Below are 18,318 nucleotides of genomic sequence, written 5' to 3'. Positions count from 1 at the left end.
ACAGCGCGTTATCGCTGATCTTTCGCGAGGACTTATTATTCCCGCGACCGGGGCAAGGTCAGGTCGGCGCCGTCCGGGCCCAGGTCGTGCCCCGCAGCCACCGCTGGCTACTGGTTGGATTTTGGAGGTAATGGGGTGCAGGAAGGGGGTTTGGGAAGTGGACCCCCCACTATAGATCGATGAATCTTTTGCACTTTGATGGTCCGGGTGGGTCCACGATAGACCAATGATGGCTTTTTTTTTTCAGTTTGGCAGTGGTGGGGGTCCGGGGGTGGGTGTTTCTATTGCCAATGTTTTGATTTGAAATGGGGGCTGTGGGGGTTCCTTTGGCCTCATTGGTCCACTTTGGTGACTGGGTTGTTGGGGGAGGGGGGGGGGGACGACTTCTCATCCCACAACCACCAGCTTCTCTCTCTCTTTTATCGTTTACTTTGGATATTGGGGTCATCCAGGGTGAGGGGGGGGGCTCAGCTTTGACCCCACTCACTTTTTGTACTTTTGGGCAGTTTTTTTTTTTGGGGGGGGGGGGGCTTGTGTTGGCTCTTTAAATCTGACGCAGGAGCCTCGGGACCCGCGTTAGGATTTCGATGCTCCCGTGTTAGATTAACGTTTTTCGAGAAGGTGTAGTTAAATTAACATGGCTGACAACTCTCTACCAGGCCGATACAGTACAGTGCGCTCCGACGGAGCGCACTGTTAGCCTGCCCTTGGACGCGCGTTTTCCCTTACCCCTTATTCAGTAAGGGGCGGGAAAGGCGCGTCCAACCCGTGGCACCTAATAGGGCCATCAACATGCAAATGCATGTTGATGGCCCTATTAGGTATGCGCGCGGGATACAGAAAGTAAAATGTGCAGCCAAGCCGCACATTTTACTTTCAGAAATTAGCGCCTACCCAAAGGTGGGGTGCGGAGGGACGGAGGCCAGCCAGGACAGCGGCCATTAGCCAGTGACCCGGGGAAGCGCACGCCAGCAGTCGGCGGGCGCGTGCAAACTCCTTCTCCACCAGGGGAGCAGTAAGAGGTAAAAACAAAACAAATGTAAGTTTAAATGAAGGGTTTAGGGGATGGAGAGGAGGGAGGAGGGAGGGAGTTTAGGTAAGGGGGTGGGGGAAGATCCCTCCCAGTCCGCTCCCTAATTGGGGCACCTGGGCAGGCTGCTCTGACAATTGCCCCCAGTAAAGAACAACAACAATAATGTAAAAAGCTCCTGTTATTTCTCGAGATCAACTCTGGTCCTAACCAATAGGAGCGATTGCATCTTTTTCTGTTCTGTTTAACTAAAAAGTGCCCAAATGTGTCTGTTTTACGAAACCAGCTCCCGGTCTATCCTGGTAGAAGCTGTCTGTAAATCTGAATGCACACGCAGAGGTGCGACTGATGTGCACTGAGAACAGCAAACCGATATCCTGCCCACAGAAGGTGCACCGCTGCTTCCAGTCTGCTGAAGACCAGCGACGAGGAGGGGGCAGTGCCTGCCACTTGTTTACAGAGCCTTCAAATCTGGATCAGGCTGCCGCTAAAAAAAAAAACCAACCCAAAAACCCTTTCATTCAGTGGCCTACGGGAAACGAGCTGGTGGCCTCGGTCCAGTTCCCAGTAGACGAGGGTCCATCCACATCGCTAAAAATGTCATGGACGGGCACTAAATTGGTAAACTCAGCAGAGAGGCCAAAGCCAGAATAGGTACATGAACACACCCCTCAGAGGTAATCCCTCCTGAGCAGGCCAGAAACGCGTTGGCAGGACCGCGGAGGGAGCTCTAGGCTGCCAGAGCTGGGGTTGGGGGCCGATCTCTGGATAAATGGAGGACTGGGGCTTCCAATATTGTTAAGCCGGAACCCTTCATTAAGTTGAAAAGTTCACTAAAAGGAACGTTACCAGGCAGACAGGAAAGAGCAGTTTGCAGTGAGGAATAAATCCACATATAATCCCACCTTCTTTAGAGGTTTACAGCATTGTGAACAGAAGAAAGGAGGCAGGTGCCCCCGGGCTCCCGGGACGTGCTGAGAAGCGCACGAGCCGCTGCAGGCGCCCGTCATTTACTGATCCCCTGACAATGCACAGGCATTCACAGAAACCACAAGGCTTATCCACGGCTGTGCACCTGAGAGGGAACACTAAAAAGGTGAGGCACAGTGCAAAGCTGCCGGGTTACCTGAGCTTCCCAAAACCACATCCCAGGGAGAGCTGATTGGCTGCCGATCGCCCCTGGCCCCGCCCTCCTGGTCAGTGCCTTGCACCCTGGTGCCTGCGACAGTGCTCACCTCCTCGGCTTTAAGGTCAATCTAGGACAAGAAAAGAACACAAACAGATAAATAAACTCAACAGGTACGGCTTAATGCAGGGGGTTTCAGCCTTCCCCTTTATCCAGTCAGGTTTTCAAGATCTCCACGATGAATCTGCATAAGACAGCTTTGCATCCAATGGGGGACGTGCCTGCAGATCTCCCTCATGCATATTTACTGTGGATAGACCTGAAACCCGCCGGAAAAGTGTTAAAAACCTCTGGCTTAGTCTGGCACCTTGCCTCTCAAACACAGAGCATACACTAAAGTGCCAGGCAGCTCCAGCTTCAGTGCACCTGGCAGAAATCTCCAGCGAACAGGCGGGAGGTTCATCTTATTACTGAATTTGGATTACCAAATACATTAAATGTAATCGTGATGTTGCACCTCTCCAATGTATCACATCCCACATTCCTTGTCAGCCAACCAGAAACTGAAAGTAAAGCAGAAAGGCAGAGTAAATCTACCATGCAAGCATCTGAACCTGCAAAGCTGCCACTTATTTTAAAAGATTTACAGCCCCCACTCTACAATATCACAGGAGGTGCTGTACAATAAAACCATCCATAATAAGAAAACAAATAGGAAACCAAACAGTAAATTAACATAACTGAAACAGATATTAAAGGATGGAGACTTGGTAAAGAAAACCTCGTAGCTTGTCAAATCTAAAATGGTAAATTACCGGTACCTTCCTATCAGCAAGAACGTCTCCAACATGTAAACAAACGCACTGAGCTGGATCTGAAGGCGTGGGCAACATATAGTACCAGGCAAAATGCTTTCAACCTCATGCACACTCAGGCAAAAAAGCAGACACATTGCTTATTGTTTAAAAACCAATAAAGGCAGCTTTAACACCACGTTCGTAGCAGTTAACCGGCTTTCGCCATTGCTTGCATTTTGGCCCCAAAGTTTAAACTGGGAGCGGCAGACTGGTTCTGCCTTTTTATAGAATAAACCGTACGAAATAATGGCGTAGCCACGCCTCTTCTAAATTTAAGCCTCCAAGGTGAAAATTCAAAATTGTTCTTTTAAATTAAGACGTTCTATACGATTTCCTCTTCTGCTCTGAAATCCCCCTCCTCCCCCCCCCCCCCGAGACCACTGAATTGATCACCGTATAAGGAGCGACCACAGGGGCTTGTACTATGCCGGGGTTGACACAACCTTTCTGTTCCGTCAGATGAGTTTTGATGTTTCTGTGTGTGCATCCAACGTACATTTTATTGCATGGGCAATGTAAAAAATAACCACCACAAGATGACAATCAATGAGCAGAACCATACAAATGCATTCTTCTTCCTGGGCTTGTCCATAATGGCCTGTGCACAAAACGGACAGTGCCCACACTTGCTATGCACAGATGGTGACAACGTTTCGGATGGTATATTAGGGTGTAAAAAGGACTGTACCGCAAAGCCTCTAATGCTTTTGCCTCTTCTGTTAGCCTTGATAAAAGACAAGATAAGTCACTTTTAATCTGCATAAAAATCTAAAAAGTTGAACATTGAGCCTATGATTAAAGAGAAGGCCAGGAAGGCATCTGTATACCAGGAGTGCCTATTACGACGGCCACAATTCACATTCAGAAGGGCTTAGTATTGTGTTGTATTCATTTGCGTTTTCTTCAGTATTTGCACCGGTTCTTGTGATATATAATTACTACATTTGCTAAAGGAAAACATCTGTCAATGTTTTACATCACTGTTCACTGATGCACGTAAAGGAATTATTGAAACAAACAAACAAAAAAACCCCATGGAGTCTCAGTTATCAAAGGCTTTTTCGCCGAGAACAGAATGAGCTGGAACAAAATCTCCTTTGTAGGTCAGGCCCATAGACGAAGGGAAAAGTACATCTAAAAAATGTTAACGAAAGGATGGGATTTACCTCTGGCACACATAGGCACAGGAAGAGTGTGTGTGTGTGAGTGCATTTGCATGAGTCTGCGGGTGTGTGTGAGAGTGAGTGTGTGGTGTGTGTGAGAGTGAGTGTGTGGTGGGGACATAAGAACATAAACTGCCATGCTGGGTCAGAGCAAGGGTCCATCAAGCCCAGCATCCTGTTTCCAACAGAGGCCAAACCAGGCCATAAGAACCTGGCAATTACCCAAACACTAAGAAGATCCCATGCTACTGATGCAATTAATAGCAGTGGCTATTTCCTAAGTAAACTTGATTAATAGCAGTTAATGGACTTCTCCTCCATGAACTTATCCAAACCTTTTTTGAACCCAGCTACACTAACTACACTAACCACATCCTCTGGCAACAAATTCCAGAGCTTTATTGTGCGTTGAGTGAAAAAGAATTTTCTCCGATTAGTCTTAAATGTGCTACTTGCTAACTTCATGGAATGCCCCCTAGTCCTTCTATTATTCAAAATTATAAATAACCGATACACATCTCCTCGTTCAAGACCTCTCATGATCTTAAAGACCTCTATCATATCCCCCCTCAGCCATCTCTTCTCCAAGCTGAACAGCCCTAACCTCTTCAGCCTTTCCTCACAGGGGAGCTGTTCCATCCTCTTTATCATTTTGGTTGCCTGTCTCTGTACCTTCTCCATCTCAACTATATCTTTTTTGAGATGCGGTGACCAGAATTGTACACAGCATTCAAGATACGGTCTCACCATGGAGCGATACAGAGACATTATGACATTTTCCGTTTTATTAACCATTCCCTTCCTAATAATTCCCAACATTCTGTTTGCTTTTTTGACTGCCGCAGCACACTGAACCGACGATTTCAATGTGTTATCCACTATGACACCTAGATCTCTTTCTTGGGTGGTAGATCCTAATATGGAACCTAACATTGTGTAACTATAGCATGGGTTATTTTTCCCTACATGCATCACTTTGCATTTGTCCACATTAAATTTCATCTGCCATTTGGATGCCCAACCTTCCAGTCTTGCAAGGTCCTCCTGTAATGTATCACAATCCGCTTGTGATTTAACTACTCTGAATAATTTTGTATCATCCGCAAATTTGATAACCTCACTCGTCGTATTCCTTTCCAGATCATTTATATTTATATTGAAAGCACCAGTCCAAGTACAGATCCCTGAGGCACTCCACTGTTTACCCTTTTCCACTGAGAAAATTGACCATTTAATCCTACTCTCTGTTTCCTGTCTTTTAACCAGTTTGTAATCCACGAAAGGACATCGCCTCCTATCACATGACTTTTTAATTTTCTTAGAAGCCTCTCATGAGGGACTTTGTCAAACGCCTTCTGAAAATCCAAATACACTGCATCTACTTGTTTACCTTTATCCACATGTTTATTAACCCCTTCAAAAAAATGAAGGAGATTTGTTAGGCAAGACTTCCCTTGGGTAAATCCATGTTGACTGTGTTCCATTAAACCATGTCTTCTAAATGCTCTACGATTTTAATCTTGAGAATATTTCCACTATTTTTCACGGCACTGAAGTCAGGCTCACTGGTCTATAGTTACCTGGATCGCTCCTGGAGCTTTTTTTAATATTGAGATTACATTAGCCACCCTCCAGTCTTCAGGTACAATGGATGATTTTAATGATAGGTTACAAATTTTAACTAATAGATCAGAAATTTCATTTCTGAGTTCTTTCAGAACCCTAGGATGCATACCATCCGGTCCAGATGATTTGTTACTCTTTAGTTTGTCAATCTGGCCTACTACATCTTCCAGGTTCACAGTGATTTCATTCCGTTCATCTGACTCATCACCCCTGAAAACCATCTCCAGAACTAGTATTTCCCCAAAATCCTCATTAGTAAACACGGAAGCAAAGAATTAATTTAGTCTTTCGGCAATGGCCTTATCTTCCCTAAGAGCCCCTTTATCCCCTCAGTCATCTAATGGTCCAACCGACTCCCTCACAGGTTTCTTGCTTTGGATATATTTTAAAAAGTTTTTATTATGAGTTTTTGCCTCTATAGCCAACTTCATTTCAAATTCTCTCTTCGCCTGTCTTATCAATGTTTTACACTTAACTTGACAATGCTTATGTTTTATCTTATTTTCTACAGATGGATCCTTCTTCCAATTTTTGAAGGATGTTTTTTTTGGCTAAAATAGCCTCTTTCACCTCACCTTTTAACCATGACGGTAATCGTTTTGCCTTCCTTCCACCTTTCTTAATGTGTGGAATACATATGGACTGCGCCTCTAGAATTGTATTTTTAAACAGTGTCCATGCCTGTTGAACACTTAACCTTTGCAGCTGCACCTTTCAGTTTTTTTTTCAAACTATTTTCCTCATTTTATCAAAGTTTCCCTTTTGAAAATTTAGTGTTAGAGCTGCAGATTTATTATTTATTTTCCCCCTTCCAGTTATTAGTTTAAATTTGATCATGTTATGATCACTATTGCCAAGTGGCCCCACCACCGTTACCTCTCTCACCAAATCCTGAGTTCCACTAAGAATTAAATCTAAAATAGCTCCCTCTCTTGTTGGTTCCTGAACCAATTGCTCCATGAAGCAGTCATTTATTACATCCAGGAACTTTATGTCTCTAGCAAGTCCTGATGTTACATTTACCCAGTCAATAGTGGGGTAATTGAAATCTCCCATTATTACTGCACTGCCAAATTGATTAGCTTCCCTGATTTCTCTTAGCATTTCATCATCTGTCTGACCATTTTGTCCAGGTGGGCGGTAGTATACTCCTATCACTATACTCTTACCCAACACACATGGGATTTCTACCCATATAGATTCTACTGAGCATTTAGTCTCTTGTATGATCTTTATCCTTTGGACTCTATACCCTCCCGGACATAAAGTGCCACACCCCCACCAAGCTGATCCTCCCTATCATTGTGATATAATTTGTACCCTGATATAGCACTGTCCCATTGGTTATCCTCCTTCCACCAAGTCTCTGTGATGCCAATTATGTCAATCTCATTGTTTACTCCTGTACATTCTAACTCTCCCATCTTACTTCTTAGACTCCTGGCATTGGCATACAGACATTTCAACTGCTTTTCAGTTGTTAGGGATAATTCGGAAATCATTAGCTTCGGTGATTTTTTACATATAGGCACATGGACTATGTTTGCTTTTATTGGAACCTCTCTGTTCGGATGCCCTAACTCTCCTGTTTCATTAGTATCCTTCAAGGATACATTTCTCCGAACCATGCACTGCTAAGTGACTGTCTGCTTTCCCCCTTATTCTAGTTTAAAAGCTGATCTATCTCCTATTTAAAAGTTAGTGCCAGCAGCTTGGTTCCACCCTGGTTAAGGTGGAGCTCATCCTTTTGGAAAAGTCTCCCCCTTCCCCAAAAGTTTCCCCAGTTCTTACAAAACTGAATCCCTCTTCCCTGCGCCTTCGTCTCATCCACGCATTGAAACTCTGGAGCTCTGCCTGCCTCTGGGGACCTGCACGTGGAACATTTCAGAGAAAGCCACCCTGGAGGTTCTGGATTTCAGCTTTCTACCTAAAATTCTAAGTTTGGCTTCCAGAACCTCTCTCCCACATTTTCCTATGTTGTTGGTGCCCACATGTACCATGACAGCCGGCTCCTCCCCAGCACTGTCTATAATCCTATCTAGGTGACGCGTGAGGTCTGCCACCTTCGCACCAGGTAGGCATGTTACCAGGGGGTCCTCACGTCCACCAGCCACCCTGCTATCTACATTTCTATGATGGCCGGCCTAACCCTTCCCTCCTGGGCAGTAGCCCTGGGAGACTTGTCCTCAGTGCGAGAGGACAATACATCACCTGGAGAGCAGGTCCTTGCTACAGGATCACTTCCTGCTACACCAGGGTGATGTTCTCCTACTGGGAGACCTTTCTGATCCAAGGCAGCACTGGGGCTGCCAGACTGGATTTGGGACTTGGCTACTATGTCCCTGAAGGTCTCATCAATGTTCCTCTCTGTCTGCCTCAGCTTCTCCAATTCTCCTACTCTAGCCTCCAGACATGTTCGTTTTCAGATGATATGACATCAGGGTAAACTGGAGTTGAGGGGGGGGGGGGGGGAGGAGGAAGGAGATGCTCTCCAAAGATCAATGGATGCCTCCTCCAGGCAACCCTCTCTGAACTTGGACCCACCCCCCCCCTTAAAGGGCTCAGGGAGCCCTGAAGACACAAGGCACCCCCCGGCCATCTGCATTGTCTGCCTAATGGGAAATCTGTGCCAGGGTAAAGTGACCTCACTCAATCTCCATGTAAATAAGGCACCTGGAGCCTCTGGGTCTCGTGAAAAAGTGCCCTCTAAATTTGAACTTTTATCCACTCAGTCACCCAGGATGATTTATGCCCATTTTCAATCCTGAACGATAGCGATGGCAAAGTGATTTTCCTGTCGACCTGCATTTGGACCAATTCTTCAATCACTACACTGGCACTACACATCAAGCAACGTACATAATCTCATCTATAACTGCTCTTAAGACTCTACCAACCACTTCATTAGATTTTCCTACAGTTAAAGTGGCACAATTAGACTTAACAAGAAAACGCACTTTCTAAGTTGCTGGCCCCATCCTCCAGACTCTTTACGCCAAATTTCAAACATTAAAGACTGCAAAAAATCTTTAACAACACACCTATGTTCCTTAGTTTTCAACAGAGTCCCCACAAGACAATAACTTCATTTTTCATTCTACTTTCAGCCTCTAACAGATCATAAGTTTTTTCAGCTTGCCTATTCTATTTTGTTTTTGTAATGTTATTTTCAATATGTATGCCTTTATTTTATACTCTATTTTAATATTTAATGTTCTAATTTATTTTTATTTTACTTCTTCCATACTTTTATTTTAACTTTTGTAAACCGCTTAGACCTCACTTTTGTATAGGCGGTATAAAAATAATTTCAAATAAATAAATAGAACAATTTCTTTCTGAACATAAGAACATGCCATACTGGGTCAGACCAAGGATCCATCAAGCCCAGCATCCTATTTCCAACAGTGGCCAATCCAGGCCATAAGAACCTGGCAAGTACCCAAAAACTAAGTCTATTCCATGTTACCATTGCTAGTAATAGCAGTGGCTATTTTCTAAGTCAACTTCATTAATAGTAGGTAATGGACTTCTCGTCCAAGAACTTATCCAATCCTTTTTTTAAACACAGACGGCAGCGGACAACTGCACCAACAGAGCCCACTGAGAGGATCTTAAAGCGGGAGCAAGATGATAGTGTGTCAACAATTCTCTGCTGAAGGAGCTACAGGCGTTGCATAGTTTTTTTGAGGAAGGCCAAAATACACGGAGTTTCAGTAGTGAATATGATTAATTACCAACAAATATATTAATGCTGTCAATTTCTTCCCACTTAAAAGGTCTTGTAACTGACGAACAAAATGCAGCTGTATGAAGCAACATTTGACTGCCGATGACACCTATGGTTCAAAGAACTAAGTGGAATCCAAAATAACTACCAACAAGCAAACCTTCGCTTCTGGCTTTAAACCAGTTCTCGACACATTAGGCAAACTTCAAAAGGTTTATGCAACAGCTCAGATGCAACAGGGAAAAAAAACCCCCAAAACACAGAAGCTGGGCCAGAAGACCCCAAGTAAGAGTGAAATTATTGTTAAGAACAAATTCCAAATTCTTTGACCAACTTCTGGAAGACTCTGAGACAAAAGAGTCAAAAAGGATTCCAAATGTGAACCTGAGGCTACAAAATGGATTTCAAAAGGAAACTAACCAAGCAGATCTTTTAGTAGGGTGAGAGCTGTAGGTGAAAAGGGCTGAGTGGGACAAGCAGAGGGAAAGTCTGGAGAAGTGGGACAAGCAATACCTCAGAAGCATAAGACACAAAGAACGGGCATAGGAGGAAGAGGTGCATTCGCTGGATACAACTTCAAGTGTCACCAATGAATTCTAACCCCAATAAATATTACTCTCATTGGGCCCATTGGTGTCACAAGCTGCATACACTTTGACTCTAAGTTTTCTGACCTAACAATAATTGAATAAAATCCCTCCCTGATTTGGTGGGAAGGGGGAAGGAGAAGGTGAGGGGTCATCTACATATGCTATACTAGGTCAAACCAAGAGTTATCAAGGCCCACATCCTGTTTCGAACAGTGGCAAATCCAAGTCACAAGTACCTGGCAAGTACCCAAACATTAGCTAAATCTCAAGCTACTACTGCTTATTAATTACCGTAATAGCAGTTTATGGATTTTTCCTCTAGGAACTTATCCAAATCTTTTTTAAACCCAGTTACACTAACTGCTGTAACCACATCCTCCTGCAATGAATTCCAGAGCTAAACTATGCGCTGAGTGAAAAGAATTTTCTCCGATTTGTTTTAAATGAGCTACTTGCTAACTTCATGCAGTGCTCCCTAGTCCTATTATCTGAGACAATAAATAGAAACAGAGAAATTATAGCAGAAATGTACCAAATGATCCACCCAGTCTGCCCAGCAAGCTTATGCTTATGCCAGTATCTGCTGCACTGCACAGGTTACCCCCATGCTTATCAGTTTCCCAGACCATAAAAGTCAGGGCCCTCGGATGCTGTTTGAATCCAATTTCCCTTAACTGTTGCCGTGAAAGCAGAAAGCAATATTGGAGTTGCATCAAAAGTATCAGGCTTAATGATTTAAGGGTGATGAAAGCTGTATCAGCAAGTTACCCCCCATGTTTATTTGTTCCCCAAACTGTAAAAGTCGGGTTGCTGTCTGAATCCAATTCCCCTTTTCTCAATGATGCTGAAGCAGAGAACAATGATGGAGTTACATTAACAGAATCAAGGCTTAATAATAGAGAATGGTGAATTACAGCCTTTGTAGATATAGCGTGATCTGGCTGCAATGGACTTTTAATGTAACAACTCTCTTTAATTTTAGCAAACGATAGATTTTTGTTAATGAATATTTTAATTACATTTTTTATAGCATTAGTTCTGCAAGAAGAGTAAATGAACTCTAATCGTCCATTACTTACCACTGTACACACAGTTTTTTCCTGAATAAGCTCTTGCTACGCACGCACCTGAAGTTCCTACCACAGGTAGTATCTCAGCTTCACATCAGTCAGTCTATAACCTTGCCTACTTTTTACCAGAAACCACATTCAAGTCTACAAGAAACCACGCCACATAAATTAGACATTTGCCGAAAACAAGGGACACAAGGAAAACGTCCAAGGTCTTTGACTCGAATGATACTAATAAAATCGGAGAAGCAGCTGAAAGGCAAGCCGTGTCTTCACGGTTAGCACAATGTATTTCATTCTGCTATTCTCTGGTGGCCAAGCAACTTCCGTTAAAAATAACCGCTCATCAAATTCGAGCGAAAGCAGAAACAATGGCAAGCACGTATGGTGCGTCAGCACAGGAAATATGCCTCAGCAGCAAGTTCGTGGACAATTCAGACATTTGCAAAACATTATTGTCTGACTCATAAGCTGTTGGATTCAGTGATGTTTGGTACTCCAAAATCTACTTAAGTAACTACTTCAACTTCCCAAAATTGACAGGGAAGTGCTTTTTCAAGAAGACTGAATTTTGCAATTATTTTAGGTTTTGATTTTTTTTTTTAATTTGCCCTGAATATTCCATTCTTACTTGGGCCCGAGAGTCAGGATGCAGGTAATTTATTTATTTATTGCTTTTATATACCGACATTCGATCGAGATATCACATCGGTTTGCATATAACTAATTAAATAAGGCAATGGCATCAGGTGAATGGAAAGAAGAATCGTTTTCATGTAGGCGTGAACTGGGATCAGGTGACATAGGACTCAGGGCTGGTGCAACCATGTGTGCAAATCATGCAGATGCAGAGGGCTGCAGCTTGAGGGGAGCAGCTAAAGCCACGAGGCTCCGCCAGCCAAAGAACAGCGCAAGGAGCCCGCAGGATTGCAGCGGCTGGACGGGAGGCAGGAGGAAGCGCTTCGGACAGCACTGCCAGCTCTTCTGCCTTCCTTCCTTCCTCTGCAGTGACAGACAGGAAGCACTGAACAGCTGCTGTGCTCTCTGCTTTGCCTCCCCTTCCTGTCCCTGTTGCCGAGGGGCGAGAGACAGGGGGAAGCGGTGACAGAAGCTGCTGCTCTGGTCTGTTCCTAGGACTCCCAACTCCAAGCTGGCTCCTCCAGGGAGGGGACGAGGGAGCCACTAGGCAAGCTGTGAATTCATGGTAATGGAAATTTTATTCTAGTATGTAGGATGAGGGAGCGTGGCGAAATTCTGAAAATAGGCACGAGAAGAAGAGAGTGAATGCTGAGGGGAAATAAAACGTTGGAGAGGCGATTGGCTGCTCAAGACGTGACGTCACATGCCGTGACGCCAAACGTCGTGACATCACATCTTGAGCGGCCCAATTGCACGCACAGGGGCCGCTTTCGCCCGTGCGATGCGTCTATCTTCGCGGGCAGCTGGAAGCAGGGGAGCCGCGGTCGTCTTCGCCCATGTCCGTCTCCGGAGGGGGGGGCTGCAAAAAAAGTAAGTCGCTTCGTTGCTTTTCACTGCCAGTCCTCTCTCCCCTCCTCCCGAAAAGCAAAGCTGCTTTTTGCGCCTTGCTTCGGGAGGAGGGGAGAGAGGACTGGCAATCCCGAGCATAGGATTGCCCGTCCTCTCTCCCTTGCAACTTTTTTTTTCCGCTTTTTTTCCTTTTTTTCGGTTTTTTCCGCTTTCGTTGCTTCGGGAGGAGGGGAGAGGACTGGGGCTGCCCCGGAGACCAGCACCCATGGACGCGGCCATCTGTACTGGACATAATTTTACCACATTGGCAGTACTTAAATCCGGATGGCTTAGGAGCCATCACTGCTCAGAAAAAATGATGAAAATCCAAAATTTGAGAAAAAAATCTCTTCAGAGACAAGGAGGAGAAAAACCCCGCGTGCAGACTGCTCACGGAAAAAAAGAGACTGAGGTAACAAGGCAATCGCACGGGAAGCTCACCATGCAGCCGTACAGAGTTCAAAACTCTGTACTAACTGAGAAAACTCCGCCTACTGACCGGTCGCAAGATGCTCCCAGACAGCATGGCTAATTCAACCCTGCTATCGATGGGAAAACATGTTTAATACAAGGAAAGGGAGACCTGAGTCTGAGAAAGGAGGCTGTGCGTTTGGGAGTGTGCACGATAGAGGAGGCTGTGTGTGTGTCTGTCAGAGGAGGCTGTGTGCATGAGAGAGGAGGTTGTGCATTTGGGAGTGTGCATATGTGTATGAGAGAGAAAGCTGTGTGTTTGGGAGTGTGTGTGTATAAGATAGGAGGCTGTGCGTTTGGGAGTGTTGCACGATAGAGGAGGCTGTGTGTTTAGGAGTGTGTGCGTGTGTCTGACAGAGGCGGCTGTGTGCATGAGAGAGGAGGTAGTGCATTTGTGAGTGTGCATATGTGTATGAGAGAGGAAGCTATGTGTTTGGGAGTGAGTGTGTGTGTGTGTGTGTGTGTGTGTGTATAAGATAGGAGGCTGTGTGTTTATGGGGAAGTATGGAGGTGGGTGTATATTAGTAATGAGTGGATCAACAACTGACAGTAGTCTATCCTCCCCCCCTACCATCTCCCCTCCCAAAGCATGACGTTTAATGGGGTATCCAGTTATGGTCCATGGAAAAGTTGGCCACCCTAGAGTTGAGCCTCTTTCAACATAAAGAAAACTCTAGAACGAGGGGGTCATGAGATGAGGGTGAAAGGGGGTAGACTCAGGAGTAATCTTCGGAAATATTTCTTTACATGGTGGATGCATGGAGGTGATGGAGACAAAAATAGGTATCTGAATTCAAGAAAGCATGGTATAAAAACAGGGGATCTCTGAGAGAGTAATGGGAATTGTAAAGCTAAATTAGTTGGGCAGACTACATAGGCCATACTGTCTTTTTCTGCCATCATACTTCTATGGAGGAGGAATTTAGGTGAAAGTGTCAGAGGTGGAGATGAGGGGGAGAGAGTTGAGAGAGTGGCACAGAGGGGTGATGGGATGGCTAAGTGTGTGAAAGAGAGAGCAATCAGAGAGGGTATTGTGGGGAATGTGTGAGCATGCAAGGGTGTGATAGGGGATAAGAGAATCAGGGAAGGAGATGGGAGGAAGGGATCATTGAGGCAATGATTGGTGGATTGAGAGTTATAGAGGGGATCGAGTAAAGGAGTCAGATTGGAGGGGTGGGAGGGATGGGAGAACATGGGAGGAGGTGAGTGAAATGTGTTGAGAGTAAGTAAGGTTAGGAGTGTGAGAGTCAGTGGTAGGATGATGGGGAGTGGTGAGAGAGTCAGATAGAGGTGGCTGTTGGAGGAGAAGAGAGACAGATAGCAAGAGACAGGTGGGGGAACAACCCAGTGAGTGGAAGATGGTGGGTGGAAAGTTTGGGGAAGTAAAGCTTTGGGAGATGGAGAACTGGTGAAGGAACGGCGTGACAGCCAGGTGCAAGGATAGTAAAGAGACGGTGAGAGATTTATAGGCAGAAGAGAGAGAAAATTCGAACAAGAGGAGTTGATTTGTACATTGCAGTCTCTGCTAGCTGCATTGTACAAATCAACTCCTTTTCATCATTATAAGGTGTAAAATTCTTTAATAATGTCAATTTTACATGAGTACCCCTGAATGTCTCTGCAACCACCCCCCAAACTCTCTCTCACTCCCCAGATATTCGACAGATTCCTACACCTATTGAGGAGCTGTAGCAAAGTTACGTGCGTAACACAAACCCGTTGGCTGAGGAAAATTAGAGGTTACGCCCATCGATGCAGGCCCCGCCTCTGGAACACCCAGGCCCTGCCCCCTTTCCACATTTTTCTGGATGCGTGCGCACTTCCCGGCTATTTAAAATTCATGTAGCTTTTAAAATCTACCTCTGTGAGTTTATATATTGAGTGAGGTGTTTAGCTGAGCTAGAAAAGTGAGTGACAAGATTTGTGATCAATTTTTCAGGTGACACTAAATTATTCATAGCTTAAATCACAAGAGGATTGTGAGGCATTGCAAGAGGACCTTGAAAGATAGGGGGATTGGCATCAAAATGACAGATGAAATTTAATGCGGACAAGGGCAAAGTAATGGCTATAGGGAAGAATAATCCCAACTATAGGTGCACGATGCTGGTTTCCTTATTAGACGTCACCACCCTGGAAAAAGATCTTGGAGTCACTGTAAATTATACTTTGAGATGCTCAGCTCAGTGTGCAACAACAGTTAAAAAAAAAATAGCATGGTAAGCATTATTAGGAAAGGGCTGGAAAGCAAAATGAAAGATATCGTAATGCAGGAGTGGCCAACTCCAGTCCTCAAGAGCCATAAACAGGGTAGGTTTTCAGGATATCCACAATGAATATGCATGAGGTGGATATGCATACAATGGAGGCCATCCATGCAAATCTACCTCATGTATATTCATCGTGGATATCCTGAAAACCTGCCCTGTTTATGGCTCTCGGGGACCGGAGTTGGCCACCTGTCATATTCCTTCTGTATTGATCATGGTACAACTGTACCTTGAGTGCTATGGATAGTTCTGGTTGCCCCAATTAAGATACAGCAGAACTTGAAAAAAATGCAGAAAAGGGCAATAACAATGATTAAAGGATGGAGCAGTTCCCCTATGAGGAAAGCCTAACAGGTTAGGCCTCTTCAGCCTGGAGATGAGGCAGCTGAGAGGAGATAAACGAGAGGTGAGAGGTCTATAAAATCTCGAGGGGAGTGGAACGGGTATATGGGGAATGATTATTTACCCTTTCTCATAGTGTTGGCACTAGGGGACACTTCAGGAAGCTAATAGGTAGCACATTTAAAACAAATCGTAGAAAGTATATTTTTTTAAATCAGCAGACAATTTGTTGCCAGAAGATGTGGCGAAAGCAATTAAAGTAGCTGAATTAAGGGTTTGGACAAGTTCCTATAGCACTGTTAGCCATGAAGACTTGGGAAAGCCATTGCTTATCCCTGCTTATGAGCAAGGAGGATTGGATCTATCCTTTGGAATCATGCTGGGTAGTTGTGCCCTGAATCGGCCATGGTCGGAGACAGGATGCTTGGCTTGACGGACTTTTGATCTGACCCAGGGTGGAATTTTTATGTTCTTATATCGTGGGTACAAAAGACCTGCAGACACACGCACCTACCTTTTCTCACAGAAAATAGCGCCCGTAGACTCAAAATGCAATCTGCATGTGCTGTTTCTAACTTAAGCTAAACATGCCCCGGAGAATGCCTCCTCTCTACATCTGCCCAAAAGTGCCTGTGCGGTGGGACACCACATGTGCTTTTAGCCACATTGGGTGATGGAGGTGGGGTGGGGGGGGGGGGGGGGGGGGCAATATTCAGATGGCCAGTTTACCCACTTAAATGGCTTTGGCAGTTGCCCTCATAATGAAGTGCGGGCAGGATAAGAAATGCTGTACTGACCTTTCCTCGCCGGAGAAGCTGCAGCCGCACTGCCATTCTCAGCTTACCAGCCCAGCTGGCCACGGAGGCGAGGATCCCCTTGTGAGCTTTCTTTACGGAGGCTTCAGATAACAGCAGGGCTGACTGTAGCTTCATACTGGTCAGCTAGAAACTACCTAACACCATGGCCGCGCTCCCGAACCCAGGGTGCCTGTCTAAAATGCAGGCCCGGTATGATCAGTCGCACTAAAAGGGTCCCCCAGCTCCACCGCTGAGGAGGGAAGCAAGAGTGGAAGCAGAGGTTCGTACCGCGCCTCATCAGTTCCAGGGAATTGCTAAAAGCGGCTTCCAATAAACTGATAGAACACCATTCGTCAACAGAAGAGAGGCCCCTTGCCTGTGTTTTTCTTCTGTCTCCATCTGCTGGTGGGAGATCAGATCCGAAAGTCTGCGCTGCCAGAGGCAGAACATCCAAGAATGAGGCACAAACTGCGCCGTGGCTTGGATTAGGGAACAAAATGCAAGGCACAACAAAGACGCACAATCAGCAGGCGGCCTTGCACCGCTATGCCACACTCACGCCGCTCTGATGTGCTGCTACTTGCCCTTCAAGTATCTGAGCTGGTGGCAGAGGCGGAATGCACTTCTGATACTGCCCCCTGCAGGCCCCATCAAGCTCCGTCTGTCGTCACTGCTGTGGACAGGATCAAGCTTGTTGCTGCCGGAGGCCGGATGAAATTCAGCCAAGGGCTGCATCCGGCTCTCAGACCATAATTTCAGGATCTGAACAACAGTGACAGAGTAGGCAGGTAAAACTAAGCAGACCGGGTGGGCCAATTGATTCTATCTGCCAGCAATTTGTAATTCATCAATTTGATTTATATTCTGGTTTTTTTTTTCACTATGGAACTATGCAACTGACTGCTTCAGACATTCAAAGTATGCAAGCAGGTCTATCCTTTTAGGTCTCTAACTGTTCTGCCAATGCAAAGCAGCATATTAAGCAACTCCTAAAGCTAGCTCACTTTTACTTTCCCTTACATATTCATGGATGAGAAATGAGACCTTGGCAATGAATTACGAGTTTTCCATAAAAGGTGATAAGATGCTCCACCGGCCGGTGAATTTATTGGAACATGATGTTTAAATATGGTGGATATTTACAAACACTACCTTTCGGATCAAATGGTTTTCTGTGTCTGCCACATAAATGAGGTTATTCTTTATGGCCACGCCCTGCGGAGAATTGAAAGCTGATTCTGAGAATTTTCCATCTTTCCATCCACTTGTAGGCCCTACAAATGAAACAGAAAACCATTATTTTCATTCACGGACCACCACAAACCAGCTTTCAGAGAAGAAAAATGCATTTAAAAACATAAAAATCATAGATAAGCCCTGGAACATGACTCCTCCTGTCACGGACTTCATGGGACCCTGGTGAAGTCCCGTTTTATTTTTTTTTTTGTAACTGTTTATTTCAACAGACAGTATACATTGCACAAAACACAGAATAACATTATGAGACCTACTGGCTTCCCATAACTTGAAAGTCCTCAATCACAACTGCAATGGGTATATCCCAACCCATCCTGCCCACCTTCAACATAGCACTACTTTTGCAGATAATCCCAAAACGTCATCCATATTTTCTCATATTTGTCCAGTCTCTCCCTTAAAGAATATATAAGTTTCTCAATAGATGCAATCTCCACCATTTGAGAATAACATTGTGAAATA

At 45.0% G+C, this 18,318-nt stretch overlaps 1 protein-coding gene across 1 annotated transcript in view; it reads right to left on the bottom strand.

Moving 5' to 3' along the window:
* Positions 1 to 18,318, bottom strand: part of NHLRC2 (NHL repeat containing 2) — a 167,858-nt gene that overhangs the window by 68,619 nt on the left and 80,921 nt on the right. The window contains exons 4-5 of the mRNA XM_029610452.1: positions 17,752 to 17,873; positions 2,157 to 2,286 (exon numbers count right to left, since the gene is read on the bottom strand). Coding sequence (XP_029466312.1) covers positions 2,157 to 2,286; positions 17,752 to 17,873 — 252 coding nt within the window. The remainder of the gene's footprint in view (positions 1 to 2,156; positions 2,287 to 17,751; positions 17,874 to 18,318) is intronic.

This window comes from Rhinatrema bivittatum, chromosome 7 (assembly GCF_901001135.1).
Source record: "Rhinatrema bivittatum chromosome 7, aRhiBiv1.1, whole genome shotgun sequence".
NCBI lineage: Eukaryota > Metazoa > Chordata > Amphibia > Gymnophiona > Rhinatrematidae > Rhinatrema > Rhinatrema bivittatum.
Note: the sequence above shows the minus strand (reverse complement) of the source record. Positions and strands in the feature narration are given on the sequence as shown.